Source organism: Oryzias latipes, chromosome 5, assembly GCF_053564925.1.
Source record: "Oryzias latipes strain Hd-rR chromosome 5, Olatipes_Hd-rR_3.1".
NCBI classification, from domain to species: domain Eukaryota; kingdom Metazoa; phylum Chordata; class Actinopteri; order Beloniformes; family Adrianichthyidae; genus Oryzias; species Oryzias latipes.
The window spans coordinates 25,329,910-25,344,966 of NC_136241.1; the positions used below are offsets into that span (position 1 = coordinate 25,329,910).

General features: G+C 41.5%; 1 protein-coding gene across 1 annotated transcript in view; it reads left to right on the forward strand.

The window, feature by feature from the left end:
• Positions 1 to 15,057, forward strand: part of cntn6 (contactin 6) — a 60,804-nt gene that overhangs the window by 38,270 nt on the left and 7,477 nt on the right. Inside the window, exons 16-21 of the mRNA XM_078947539.1 lie at positions 2,700 to 2,770; positions 6,223 to 6,457; positions 6,537 to 6,649; positions 9,072 to 9,252; positions 12,976 to 13,088; positions 13,587 to 13,755. Of these exons, the coding sequence (XP_078803665.1) occupies positions 2,700 to 2,770; positions 6,223 to 6,457; positions 6,537 to 6,649; positions 9,072 to 9,252; positions 12,976 to 13,088; positions 13,587 to 13,755 (882 nt within the window). The remainder of the gene's footprint in view (positions 1 to 2,699; positions 2,771 to 6,222; positions 6,458 to 6,536; positions 6,650 to 9,071; positions 9,253 to 12,975; positions 13,089 to 13,586; positions 13,756 to 15,057) is intronic.

Below are 15,057 nucleotides of genomic sequence, written 5' to 3' on the forward strand. Positions count from 1 at the left end.
GGAACCCCGGGGAAAAAAGAGGGCCCACAAGGGGTGTTGTAAATATGGCCCGACCAGGCTCGGCCACAGTTGGAAATTTGGCGGGGCCCAGCGCTCAGGAGCAAGGACCAGAACCCACCCCCCAGGGACACCAACACCCCCCGGCTCAGATGTAATGTGAACCCCCCCACCGCGCGGAGAGAGCACCGCCGGGCCCAGGAAGCCGGCACCCCGGGGACACGGCCGCCGTTGCAAAGGGGCCCGTACCCCCCACCAGGGAAGAGGCAGGGGACAGATGGTCCTAGGTCCCACCTTCCTTGCAAAATGTGTGTGCGTGTATGTGTGTTTAAGAGGGTGTGTGTGTGCATGTGTGTGTGTTTATGTTGGGATGTATATATTGAGGGGGGAGGGGTGTGTGTACTAAAGGGGGTGCAGTTAAAATTGGCGGGTAGGGCATTAAGGGGACCTATCCTGATTACTCACAGTGATGTCCCCTCACCCCCCCCCACCAAGGGGCCCTAAATGTCTAAGGTGCGGTTAAAATTGGCGGGTAGGGTGCCAGGAGGACATCTGCTGCTTGCTGGCAGTGATGTCCAAGCCCCCCCCTCTACCAAGGGCCCTACATGTCTAAGGTGCAAATAAAACCGAAAGAGGGGGGGCCCACTCCATACGGCAACCATAGGAGGGGGGGCCACTGCCTAGTAAACCCCCCCCCCAAGGCTCATCGCAGGCTAAGCCCCCCACCCCCTCACCCTATTATGAGGTTATATGAGGAAGGGGGTAAGTTGGGGACAGCTGGTAGACTGTCCCCCGGTGGTCAAACAGCTGTCCCCCCCCCCCCCCCCCCCCAGCAAGGGGGCCAGGCCCACCCAGCCCAGGGGCCCCACCCCCGGAGGCGCCGACACCCCAGGCCCAGCACCACCCACCCCACACAGAGGGAGAGGAGCCAGAAAGCGCCGGCCCCCCCCGGAGCAAGCCCAGGCCCCCACCCCCAAACGCCGGCCCTAGAAGAGCTCTGGTCAGGCCTCGACGGGACCGAGGCAGCCAACCGGCCGGGGAAACCGCCGATGGCCTCAGCGGAGACCCCAACCCGTCAACCCCCCCTGCCCCGTACCAATAGTGCCCCCCCCTCCCCCAGAATGCCCCCCCACAGGACAGGGCCGACAAGACCCCCCACCCCACCCCACCCCAGACCCCGCAGCCGAAGCGGATGACACCCAGAGCGCCCGGGGGCCCCAAGAGGGTTGTCCCGTCCCGCCCCAGAGCCAGGGAAGGGCTGATCCCAGCCCCAGGCGTAGATGGGAAAATTTTTTTTTTTCAAATCTTGGGTTTTCTTGTGTCTAACATGCTTTGCTGAAAGAGAAGGGTACATCCATGCCAAATATGGTGCTTGTACCACAAAATGCATTAATTTATACCATTTATTATGCAAATATGTTAAAAAGTGGGTCCACTATATAACCTTCGTAACAACAACATAAATTCAAAGTTGAAAAAACAAAAACTGAAATGGCTTTTAAAATTTAGCGTAGCGTGGAACGAATTTAGTAAAAAAAATCATTAAATTAATTTATTTCTCTCCTTTTTTTTAATTTAGCCTTTATCGTGGGATTTTTTGGGGAGGAAAAAGGAAGACATAATAAGATATTAACAAAATAATCAGCATTTATCATTGTTCATATTTTAGAATTTTTACATTTTCTAAGTTTTTTTAAAAAAAAACTATTGATTCCGCCTTTTTTATTTGTGGTTGAGGATCTGTCTATAACCTGATTCCCTTTATTGAAAATCAGCTTTCTGAAATTTTAGTTCTAAATTGCGTTCTTTTAAATCAAGCCTTTTCTCAAATGAATTTCGTATGTTCCATGGTAAACATTTATGATGCACTTTATATAATAATTTTAAAAACTGTATTTTACTAAATCTGTAAATTTCATAGTTTTGATTTAAAATGAGTCCTTACAGTCACTTGTTGTGATTATCATTATTGATTTTTCTGTAAAATCAAAATTGAATTTTTAAGTTTTGTTTTCCCAAATTTATATAGAGTAGATCAGGAATGGAATAAAAAAAGGGTTTGTATATGATACACAAGACAATGCATCCATTGACCATTCCTTCCCCCATATAAAATGTTCTGGCTCCACCACTGTTTTGTAGGGTTAACAGATTTTTTAAATGGGATTTTATGATCTGTGTAAAATTGATCACACAAAGAGCCTCTTCCCCTAAAAAACTGGTTCATATAAAATCAGGTTTGAGTGGGCTTTTAATTTAATCCCATACTGGTGTCCATTGTATAAATGTTTTCCAGTTTGTCCCACATTTCATGGGTTTGCCCTTACATTGTTAATTTGCTGTTTTCACTGCTTTTCCTTTCAATGTTGATTGTTTTCGCTTACTTTGTTTAAAACCATTTTTTATAACATCCAACAGTTTTCTTTCAAACTGATTTAGTGTAAATGAGGTTCTGGTGTGTTGTTGTCTCCATCTGGTTAACTCACATGGGAACACATGTCCTGTTGTGTCTCACATGTGCTAATAAATGCTCTGTAAACTGGGAGGGGGGAGCAAAAGTACCATTTTAGTGTGATTAGCTCCTTCTGTGAAGATAAGAAGCTGCAGACAGGCTGTGATCACCAAATTGAAAGCCACATAGTGTAACAGATTCTGCAGCACCTGCACCTGTCGATGAGCAGATCTCCTTTGTTTCTGTTCAGTTCCCAGGGTGGCTCCAATTAACGTGAGTGGTGGTGGGGGCACACAGGGGGAGCTAGTGATTACGTGGGAGGTAAGTGATGGATCTTTTCTTTGTGTTGCAAAAAATATTCGGTCTTAAGAATGGGGATGAAGTTTGTCTTAAAGCATGGAGCAACATCATATATCCTGAAATCCCACTCTGATCATCATTTGATCTATTGTAAGAGTTCTCAGTGGTCTTTTTAATTCTGATTATGAATTTGTTAGGCTAAATCAAAAAACTTGTGTCGTTTTCTAGGACATAGTTTCTGCAAAACAGCGGTAGTTCATTCAAAAGTCAAGTCTGAGTTTTGGGCCGGAATGTTACTGCGGAGTAAGACGCTCCTACTTACCTTCATCCATCTGTTTACATCTGATAGCTTACAGACCCTCACAACACCAACCTAACATTAGTGGTGCTACAAAAATGGGGAGAAATATCGGAGCTTTCCAGCCGTACAGTTCTGAGCCAGATCACAGCTCAGATTACGACAACAAAAGCTTACATGGATCTAGACGGCATATTTTTGTCTGCTCCTGATTCACAATGTTTTATATCTAATATATTCATAATATGGAAATTCTCAGAAATGCATTTTTAAGCTTAATGTTATTTATATAAGTCCTCCATCATGTGAAAAATGCCACAAGAACATGTTAAAAATTAACCAAAACCTGATTTGGAGTCTTAAGCTTTAAGTCAGATGCTTTGGGTTTTCAGTTGTACAGGCTTGCGGATGTTCGTAGACAGGGCCGGTTGCATCTTAAAGTGAACATAGATGTGTCTTGAAGTTCCCCTAAGGTTTTCATGGACACCTTAGGGCAGTGTTTTTCAACCAGTGTGCCGTGATAGATGGTCAGGTGTGTCGTGAGAAATTGCCCTCATTAACTGATCTAATAACATTTACCATCTCCAGGATATCAGCTCTTTCTTTATCCAAACAGGCCCTGATAAAACACTGAGTAGTTAGGAATTTGAAAGCTCATAAAAAACTTTTTTCTTTGTGTTTGTTTGACTCTATTAAAGACATTGGTTTGGCCACAGCTTCCGCTGTTTTAGGAAAAGTCCCGCCCCTTTAACTGTCTCCACCAATCCTTCTTTGAGGCTTAATCAACGTCTGACCAGTCTTCATCAGTCTGACCAATCAGAAGTAGTTAAAGTCTTCACTTCTTTGTTCAGATTCTACTCATAAAGTTGCTCAGTTCTAACAAAAAGACCAGCTAAAGCTCGTCTTTAAGGGTGTAGCTTTCAGCGGGATCCGGTATCAGACCGTGGAACAAGTGAACAAAACAATAAAGCTCAGAGACGCTAGTCTGTCTGGTGTTTGGCGGCTGTATGCACTACATCTCCCATGATACATTGGGTTAAGTGACAGAGTCTCAGCGCAGAATGAGTCTTACTTGTTAAACGTCTTGAAACCACAACGAAAACACATCAAACAGTTTTTAAATCTTCTAACTTAACTTTTATTACATCTTTTAGAAAAAACAGCTGCAACTTCCAGCTTTTTCTGCCACAATTATCACAAAAATGCATGTGAGATTGTGAAAGGGCTATAGATCAATACAGACTATGAGTTTCTCCTTTTTTTTAATTTTTGGACGCTGGTGTGCCGCGGGATTTTTGTTAAGGTTAAAGTGTGCCGTGGCTCAAAAAAGATAAAATTTAAACAAAAAACACTGCCTTAGGGAACGTCAGATTTATGCATGTGGTAAATGTATGTGTAAGTTGCACACACCTATGACCTATGGGTGATGCTCTCGTTCAGTGTATTTTCCTTTGCATATAATGCATTCATATCAAGTATTTTTCTTTAAAAGTTATTTATTTCTAGCATACGGACACGTTTGTTCCGCAAATTCTGTCTCTTTTTTTTTTTAAAGAAAAGATTCATCAACTGTAAGGCTACAAAATGTAGCACCAAACGATTTTGATATATCTGCTGGCAAGTAGTTTTTAGCTAAAGTTAATTTCAGTTTTATTTCCTGTAAGCATTGTAGATTGTTGTACTTTAATTAAATTAGGATTTTCTGATAAGCATGTCTAGTCCTTGTGCCTTCATAGACCCAAAAGCTATTCACCTTATTAGGTTGAGTAATTTTATCCTGCCTATACTCGGTTTCGTGTTAACTGTATGTTTTTTTATAAAGCTTGTTGGCCTTAGGCTGTCCATTCATTCAGTTTATTAACCTTCATGCTAATTTTGATGGAATTTACCCTTCATATTCAGTGTAAAAACAGATAATCTGGCCTGTAAACTCACATTGTCCATCATTAAAAATAGTGTTTTGTCTCATGGGCTCAGAGTTTTTCACTTCTGTCTAAAATGAACAGATTTGTACAGAGAATCACTTTAAAACTACATTTCTTTAAGAGGCTGGGCTTGTTTGGGATTCTGTCAATACTCTTTTTTTATATTAGTCATTCTGACTTCACCTGGCTAAATGTAAACTTTAGAATACAGTATTCCCCCCAAATTCTTCATGGGAGTTAAGGACCACCCGCCAATACGCAGAATCCACAAATAGGAAGAACCTCCTTGAGACGCAAAACTCTCATACAAGCGTCTTGAGCTGAGTTTTTGTGATGAACCGAGGAGTCACGTAACTGAACACAAATGTGAAAGCGCAAATAGTGAAATAGTAATAAGCGAGGCAACACTGTAACCCCTTATCCATAGTTCTATACTCAGCCCCCCCCCCCATGTAAAATGTTTTGCAGGTAATGTTGTTATTTAAAAAATATCAAGTTTAACTCTTTCCTATAGTAAGTGAGAGCCACTAGTAGTTTTCTGAGAGGACTTGATTTGGTTCATCTGATGCTGGTTCATGTTCTTTCACCACCTTTATCACATATTTACCTCCATTACCACACCTTTATCACCTCCTTATTACCTTTACCACCTTTACAACACCTTTGCCAACTTTTACTACGTTTATCACACATTTACCACTTTTACTAGCATCTACTTTAACACTTTTACCACCTTATCAACCTTTTACCAAAGAAAACCAGCTCAGTGGCCTTGTGGAAGAGTGTCCGCCCTGTTACCGGAAGGTCGGGTGTTCAAATCCAGGCTGAATCTTGTCACAGACTCTACAAATGGGACCCAATGCCTCCCTGCTTGACACTCAGCATTAAGGGGTTGGATTGGGGGGTTAGTCCACCAAATGGTTCCCGACCACGGCTGTGTCTGCAGCTCACCGCTCCCCCAGGGGATGGGTCAAATGCGGAGAACAAACAGCTAATGGTACTTTAACTTTACCACCTTCACCCCCAACAACTTATCCACTTTCACCAACAACAACTTTACCACCTTTAAATGTACCACCTCGTCTTTACCTTTACTAACTGCCTTCTTCACCTTTACCATCAACTTTACCACACTCTACCACCTTCACCACCTCCACTATATTCCCTAAAGAATATATTTAAGATGTCTCTTTTAAATGGCACTGAAACTTTTATAGCTATCTTTTTTTTTATGTCCATCTCTTTCTAAGCCAGTCCTTGAGGAACAGCAGAGCGGAGAGGATTTTGGTTACGTCGTTGCTTTCCGGCCTCTCGGTACCAGCGCCTGGATTCAGACTGCGGTTGCTTCACCTGACGCATCCAAATATGTGTACAGAAATGACAGCATCCCGCCCCTGTCCCAGTTCGAAGTGTCTGTGGGTGTGTTCAACAGCGTGGGGGAGGGGCCGTTCAGCCAAGTGGTCGTCGTGCTTTCTTCAGAAGGAGGCGAGCGGTTGGAGTTTCCTAGAAGATGTGAGGCTTTTCTCTGTATATCATCTTCATGGAGTGCATCTGTTTCCTGCAGAACCCTCCGAGGCGCCATCAGACATACGAGGCCGCGCCGCATCGGCATCAGAGATCGTGGTGTTCTGGGAGCCTGTTCCTTCCAGGTCCACGAACGAGATCATTTCATATGAGGTAGGACAGAGAGAGCAGGACCTAACACCAAAACAACAGGCGGTGAATGCTCTGAGATGTTGTGGTCACGTCGGTGCAGCCGATTTTTCAGACTAATCAAGGGAGTGAGGACATTTGTTGGCAGCTCCTCTAGTCTCTATAAAAGCTCTGAACCCAGGGGTGTCAGAGAGGTGTTATTGGAAGAAAATAGTAAATAAGAAAAAGTGTAAACACCATACATCACCTCCAGCTTCAACAAACATCCTCCTGAGAGGTTGCAGTGGAAAACCTTGATAAAAATAGACTTATTTTCTGCAACCCAGATACTTTCATGGGAGGGGGCAACTGTATGCCCAGGTGGCTGGACCTCTGCTGCAGAGCTTTGAGTTCACTACCATGTTTGGCACTTTTATTGTTGCTACACTTAACTCTGGAGCTTCATGTTTTAGGGGAAAGTAGGAGTTCAACTTTAATTGTTAAAATTCATTTGCTGTTATAATAGTAATTTAGTGTTCTTTTAGTGTTGTTTATAACTGATGTCTGCAAAGATGTTATTATCTTAATGTGGTTGCGGTGGAATACATTTAAAACTGCCAGCTTTTTTAATCACTTTACCTACTCTTTCTTGGTTTATTTCAAACCTTTCAAAATAGCCTTCTTAAGGCCATCCAAAACTGGCAAAATTTGGTAAACATCCAGAGTATGGTGAAAAGTGTATCACATTGAGGAAAAGGAAATAAGTTAACATTGAGTTATAGGGAAGATTGCATGCAAAAAAAAAAAACAAAACAGTTCAAGTGGTGTAAGTTCCTTTTGCAAAAGAAAACTTGATGTAAGGTTTTGGCTCGCAGGCTTCCAAGCGAATTAATTTGGTCATTTCTACCAGTACAGTAGCTTAAATCAAAAGGCCGTGTCACACAGACACTATGTAGATTTTGCGCATATTGCACAAATGAAAATTGGTCATACGTGAATACATGTGAAAAACGCGAGAAAAGCTGTGGTCTTTATGTGAAATTTTCACAAATGTATCACAAATGAACCGAGTTAAAACAATGGAAGAAGTACAAATAAACCACGCAAAGAACACGTAAATCAATGTAGAACATGAACAGTGCGGGATTATTGCGCTGCTATTATGCAATGCATTAGTGATTGGTGCATCAGTTACGTAATTTTACGGGATATGTGTGCCGTATACGCGATTCAAAATTTTACATGTGTGTGAAAAGTCTGATAGACATACGTGGACATTCATGGAAAGCCATAAATTTGTATTTGCACCGCGCAAAAATCCCACACAAATGCGACCGATTTACGCAATAATTGCCTATTAACTACGAAAAATGTGTGTCATACTCAACCAGCCAAAACCTTTGATCAGCTCAAAACCCAAATAACTTAAAACTCTCGACAGACATATTGTCAATGAATGATGAACGCAAGAACACTTATGAATTACGTTTAACATGCACAGATCACGAAAGACTGAAATGTCATACTTGGACAATGCGCAAAATGTACATGGTGGCTGGGTAACATGACCTTAAAGTAAAATGAACTGATCGTATATTATACGAAGCGTTATAAAGTATTATCAATTTTTCTGTGTTTTTTCGTGATCACGTTTTATCCTTTAAAATGCAAATAACACCTCAGAGTTTAACATTTCATACAAAAAATGCCCCAGCACCCGGTGTCTTTATCTTGTTTCTTACACTCACAATTTGAGTGGTGCTTTAATGCGTATTGCTGCCGTCATCTCAGCCACAATTTAAGATTCAAGGCAGCAAAAGTCTGCTTTCATCTTTCCCGATGCACACGTTTGGGTTCTCCGCACAGGTGGGATGACAAACTGTAAACTTCTTCTGTTTGGGGGTATTTTAAGTGTTTTTTTCCCAATAGCCTGGAAAAATCTGCTATAATTAAATTGCCTGTGAAAAAGGAACACATAAGATGCATCTGTTATCAGCGACTCCAGGCTCTGTTGCTAATCTGACTTTCCCAAGCAAGATCCCAGAGAAGCTGTGTGCAGCCAGTTGAATAAGTACCTGCTCTGAAGCCATCTGTTTGACATTTTCCTATCCGGCTTCCCTGCCTGGTGTTTGGGTCAAAAATGATCCTCCATATAAATAGAGATTGTGACAAGCTCCTAATCCTTCAGCTGCTCACTGTCGCTGTTGCTTTCTGTATTGCTGATTGTCAGATAAGTTATCATTTCAGGACTTTAAACATATGAGTTTTTGAGGATGCACAGTAGCCGATTGCAAAAACTGCTTCCTCACAGTTAATGTTTTTTTCTGGTAGGTGTCTGGACTAAGTCAGAGCTGGCTTCGCTTACAGCTACAGTACACAAGCATGATATGAGTTCCTTAACCAGCACCTGTCTGATTTAGCAGCTGCTTAAAACGGCCTCCAGGTAACCCTCATCTCTTTGGTCCAGCTTCTCTTCTGGGAGGAAGGAACTCAGCAGAGTGACGCTGGCAGAGTCAGAGCTCCCAACAACACAGCCCTGCTCGCTGGCCTGAAGGCCAGCACAGTTTATCAGATCTCAGTCAGGGCCCAGAACAGCGCTGGATTCGGACCCTGCAGCCCCGCTGTCAACATCAGCACCAGGAAACCCCGTGAGTGTGCAAGAGCGTCACAAGATCTAATCTTTAATTTGGCTAGAGTTCTCATTTCAAGTCCAAAGCAGTGCGTAATGCCTGCATCCTCATTGATTTTTACTAAAAAAAACTGGCTATGTTTAAACTCACAGTATTCTTTTAATTGGGTGTGTTTTTGTAATTTTACACAGATTCAGACTTTGGCGTTTTTGAGGGTGTATTCAGACTGAACACAGTTGGTCCGCTTGAATTGAACCAGAGTTCGTTTCCCCCGATAATCCGGAACAAATTTTCAGTCTGAATACACCCAAGCGGACCCTGGTCCAGGACCAGGGATTTAGTAAAGCTAACTTAGCTTACAGCATTTTATTTCCAGATCTACTTAACCATTGTTGGCATCATTCCTGCATTAATTGCATTTTTTTAACCATTACTCATTTGCTTCGTTCTCCAATATTGATTACATTTTGTTCAGCTAACTCAGTGCTTCTTTAATAGTGAGCCGGCCCCATGCGATGCCAGGGGGGGGCGTGCAGTTGTGGCGGTTTTAGGCACAGGCAATACGGGCAATTGCCCGGGGCGCAAATTTCATTTCAGGCACTTTAAGCTTTTATTCTGTTTTAGACTTTAACTTCTGTGCGGCTAAATAGAGTTAATATTTGTTGGAAGTGGATTTATATTGCTTTTTTCTTTTGTTAATGTTAAAAGATACAATTTTAGGTATACTTACACAATATTTATAGATACTAACCTAATATATTGTCACAGCAGCGAGTGTGTGTGTGTGAGTGTGTGTGTGTGTGTGGGGGGGCAAACATCTTCTAGGTGGGGGCAAAAAGTAATTGAGAAGCACTGCATTTATTGAACTTTTTCAGTTTGGCAATTTTTCTCTAAAAAATGCTTTAAAAAATCTGATGTCATTAAAACTATGAGAATGTAATATTTGAATTGATTTGAAATGGTTTATTTCAAGCAATCAAAGCAAGAATAATAAACATAACAGTACAATCAGCAGTTATACATTCGTACAGAGACTAACAATTTTGTAAATAATGTATCACCAAATACCTTTAGACGATCAAAAACACAATTTAATTTACTTTGATTTTTACTTTCATGCTTCCTGATGATGTTAGCACTCATCAAAAAAATGATTTAGTTTAAAAAAGTAAAGCCAGATGCCTCAAGGTATGACTGGTGTTTCTATGCAAAAAATGTTTAAAAAGCAACAAACTACATGCGTATTTGAATTTGCCTAAGTTATTATTTATTCATGTTTTTATTTTAAAAGGTTTTATCTAAATAAAATGTTATATATTTCTGTTATGATATAAATTCTAATGGAATAACGCAATAAACTAAAAATAGTTTCCCTTCATAAAAACTGCAAAAACTTTGATTTAAGAAAAAAAAAATCTGTTCTGCGATGATCAAAGTGATTTATTTTTATCACGTCTGAGTTTCTCGTTGCATCATCCTGTCACACACGCAGAAATATTCTCCTTGATAAGATAAGCAAATCCAGCCTTTAAGGCAAAGAAAAAGCGTTTATGTGCTTATTTGTTAGATGCCCTTCAGCAGTAAATCGCCTCACTGTTGCTGTCTGATAAGATCTGTCCGGGCTGCTCTTTTTTTTTTTCTTCACACAGTTGCGTAAACATGATCTGCTTCTGCCCCGTCTACGCTCTTTTGTTTCCACGTTTTCAGAGTGAAGGTTGACAAACTGGAGCCTTTTGTTCATTTCAGTGATCATCCCTGTTTTGTTTTTCTTCTCTGACGAATCTTTATGTCATAAATCTTTACACGCTAGAAGCACAACATTTTTATGTTTTTACAACTATAAATAACTTTTAAAAGCAAATTGGACCCACCGACTGCTAACCTTTTAACACCAGAGCTCCAGTGTTGACCTTCTTTGAATTACCTTAACTATTCAACTGCTTACGCAATCATTTCAAAGGATTCTGAAGGGCAGAAAAGCAGCTCTGCGCTGATTTTCAACTCTTTACAGTAGTTTAGTGTTGACGCAATCAGTGAAAATCAGCTGATTCTGTTGCCGGGCAAAGCGGCTGCACCATAATGCAATACTTTAGTAATGTGGTGCATATCGGTACTGCGGATCGGCGCAAATCTCCTTTTCTCCACGTCAGAATCGATTAAAGTTACATAAGTTACATAAACAGTTTAAGAAATGCAGTAGTTTAAAGGGCTTGTAAGATTCAGGTGTCGCCAGTGAAACCGCCGGTGTTAAGGGATCCAAGACCCACTGCAGTGAAAATGGTGTTTTTGGTGTTTTCAACATGTTCTTGTGGCATTTTTCTGATGATGGAGGACATGCATAAAGAAAATTCAGATTAAAATTCAATATCTGAGGATTTCTTAATTCCAAACGTTGTAAATCAGGGGCAGACGAAAGAAAAGCTTGTAGTTGTGACCTAGAAGCTACAATCACTGCGCTCCACTCTAATGAATCTTCTTGTAGACGTCTAGGCCCATGTAAGCTTTTGTTTTCCTCATCTGAGCCGTTATCTGCCTCAGAACTGTTTGGCTGGTCCAATGTTTCTCGCCATTTTTGTTGCACCGGTGAGGTTGGGTTGGGGTGTGTGAGCCCTATGTTTTGCCCAATGGGCTCACCAAGCGATCTACGACCTTACTTCAACAAAGAGAGGTGCAAATAATGAAGATTCATTTGTGATACAGAAATGTGCATGAAAGTCTTTTGTCGGTTAGCCTCTGGGCCCATGATATCTTTATTCTGGTGGGATAAGCTCGGACCATAGATGGACAAACCTCCAGGACCTAGACGGCCAGCAGAATTGTCTGGAATGTAGAGAGATAAACATCCATGAATTTAAAAACAGAAATGTTATTGTCATTGGCTGAGAAAAGAAGGCGGGGAATTTAACTGTTGAGTAAAGGCTTAATTGATGAGGTGCCTGTAGAGTGAGTGACCCAAGAACCCAGAGTACCCGAAAGTGAGGTAGACCTTCCTTATTGAAATTGTTCCTAAGCTTCACAATTTTGAGCAAACCACCTGTGGGTCCCGTACAGCAGTGGTCCCCAACTCTGAGTGTGGTACCGGTCCGTTGGTCACTTGGTACCAGGCCACAGACAACAGAAAGAAATATGTATGCTAACTTATTATTATTATTATTATTTACATTTTATCTATTTTCTGATTCTGAGGGAAGTTTAAATTTAGAAAAGTACCGGATTCTGTCCACCATATGGCTATGACTTACTCTTGATATATGTCAAGTCATTCCCTTTGGTCACGTATTTTAAAAACATTCGTGACCTTTTTAAAGTGGCTGCTCCGACCGCTAAATTAAAAGCCCCAAGATCACAAACTGAATAAAAATGCAATTGTAATGTTGTCTTTTTTTAATTTTTAAAAACCAAAACAACTTTTGCAAGTCAACAACTTTGTTTGATTGAATCTTCATCCGTAAAATATCTACAGACAGTTTCAAATAGTCTTTTTAAACTTAATTTCATGTAGCATCAGTTAACTTGATAAATAGATTTTTTGGAAACCGGAGGCTTCAACAGCTTCTTCACATCTGCTATAGAATTGATCGTAGGAGAATATCCTTCCTCAAATGTTGCTTTTGGGGTTTATGCTGCTTTTATACCCACTTTCACACAAGCTCTGAATGATGGTTTAGAGAACATTTCAGAAGTCAGAAGATGATGCATTCATTTGTCATCTTTGTGCTTCTATGATTTTGTATCTTCCAGCCCCCAGTCAGACTCCTGGGAGCATCAGGTGGAGCCTGACCAACTCTAAGATATTTCTAAACTGGGAACCTGTGAAGCCATCGGCAAATGAATCCGAGGTCACCGGATACAAGGTCAGCTTGTCGGCAAAGTAACACAAAGTGAGAAAAGGAATGCAGCCTGGATGTGCAGCTTTTCATCCCGGGGAAAGATGGAGTTACACAGAAACTTTACGGATTGGCTGTGTCTGCCTGCTGAAAATTAAAAGATCAGTTTCGGGCGATAAAACGAGTGGCGACGGGCTGCAACGATAATTCAGTATCTTCTTACCAAAACAACAATCAATCATGTTGTGTACTCGCCATGGAAGAAGACACTTTTTTTGATAATGCTTCCCCACAAACAACATATTTATTCAGCTGAGATTTGTGCTCCTGCCCATTTATGATAAGTTTACTGCAGTGAGGAAACATGCGGCAGATGCAGAGCAGCGATTTAACCATGTGACAAAAAGTGTGCGTAGGAAGCAAGAGGGCCGCCGCCAACACCAAAGCCATATGTTCACTCAAATGTTGGGGAAACATAAACCCGCTCCCGTGGATTCAATCATCCCCGTCTTTGATCTCCTTCAGGTGGAGTTCCGTCAGAACTGGAACAGCAGAACCCTTGTACTGGAAACCAATAAGACCAGCATAGAGCTTCAAATCCCCACCGGCGAGGACCACGTTATTGAGATCAAAGCCGTGACAGAGGGGGGCGATGGCACCAGCAGCGGTCCGATCCGCATACCAAAGTTGTCCGGTGAGTGTCAGAGGCTCCGCTATTTGAGGTGGAAATAAGCAGAACTCTAACAAATCCGCGAGTGATCAAAGTTCTTCATTTGCTGCTCAAAGCTTCTGCAGAAACCTCAGAAGATGGCAGGAATTTACAGATACACGATTCGGTAAAAAAAAAAAATCAAATCAAAGAAAGATAACCAGAATCAAAGAACTTTTGCAAATCTGCCTGATTTTATGCAAAAATAATAATTGCCCCTAAATCTGTTAGCTGGTTCTTGCCACCATCAGCAGCAACATCTGTGATGTCATTTGGACTTTTTCATGTCTCGGGATGGATTTAGTTTGGCTGTCATGTTCTCCCTCTGTGAGCTCCAGGAAGATTCTCCACAGTTCCAGGTATGACTCTTACTGAGGTTCCCTGGACTTCCATTAGCTGCAAAAGTGTCCTTTCAGACGTAAACATCTAAAGATTTAGTCACAACTGCTTTAGAGGCTGTTTGTGAGGAAAAAATGGGCAAACATGTACTGTTAGCTCACGCAGGTGTCTTACACCAAATATCAAAGACCGCTTGGTGACCCCGTAGAACGGGAATGTTCTAACCGATTATTTTCTACAGGAATGTTGCGGGTGATAGGTCGTAGTGAACACTAACAAGCAAGGGTAAGAAAGGGTAAAGTTCATGAGATGCAGGCGTGTTGTGCGAATTTTGCATATTTTTCAATACGCTCAAACCCTGCACCCTGTGAAGGACTTGGTTAGTGCTATTCATGTGACTCGTGTGTGCCCCTTGCATGCAACCACCTGTAAAGCTACGGAAACGTGACACTCCTTCATTCAACGCAAACATAGCTGATGGTGTTCACACTGGACAAGCAGGGAGGGGCTACTTCGTTTTTTTATTTCTGTTTACAAGCGCATGTCTGCCACATACAGTGGGAGGAGGCTTGGTGTAAAATGTCAAAGCGGTGTAAATGTCGCAAATTTTATTCCAGGTGTTTTCTTTCAAAGCTCTATTCTGGTTTAAAAAAGAATTGTTGTCACATAATCCTGGTCGGGCACAAAGAACAATTATTTACTTCTCCTTCATGATCAATTTTCAAAAGGTTGGCACTTCAATAAATGAAAAAGGACGTCTCATTATACGTCGCTATCTAATCCGAATCCCTGATTGGTCCGAGTTTGGCCTGGTTTAACTTTCTAAGTGCGTTCAGTGGCTTTACGTTTTGTACGTAGAGCTAAAAAAAACCGTCTTAAAAATATGCGTAACCACACTTCAGCAGGAGAGTTTTGAACACAGAAGATTGAAGCGCACATTTACGCACG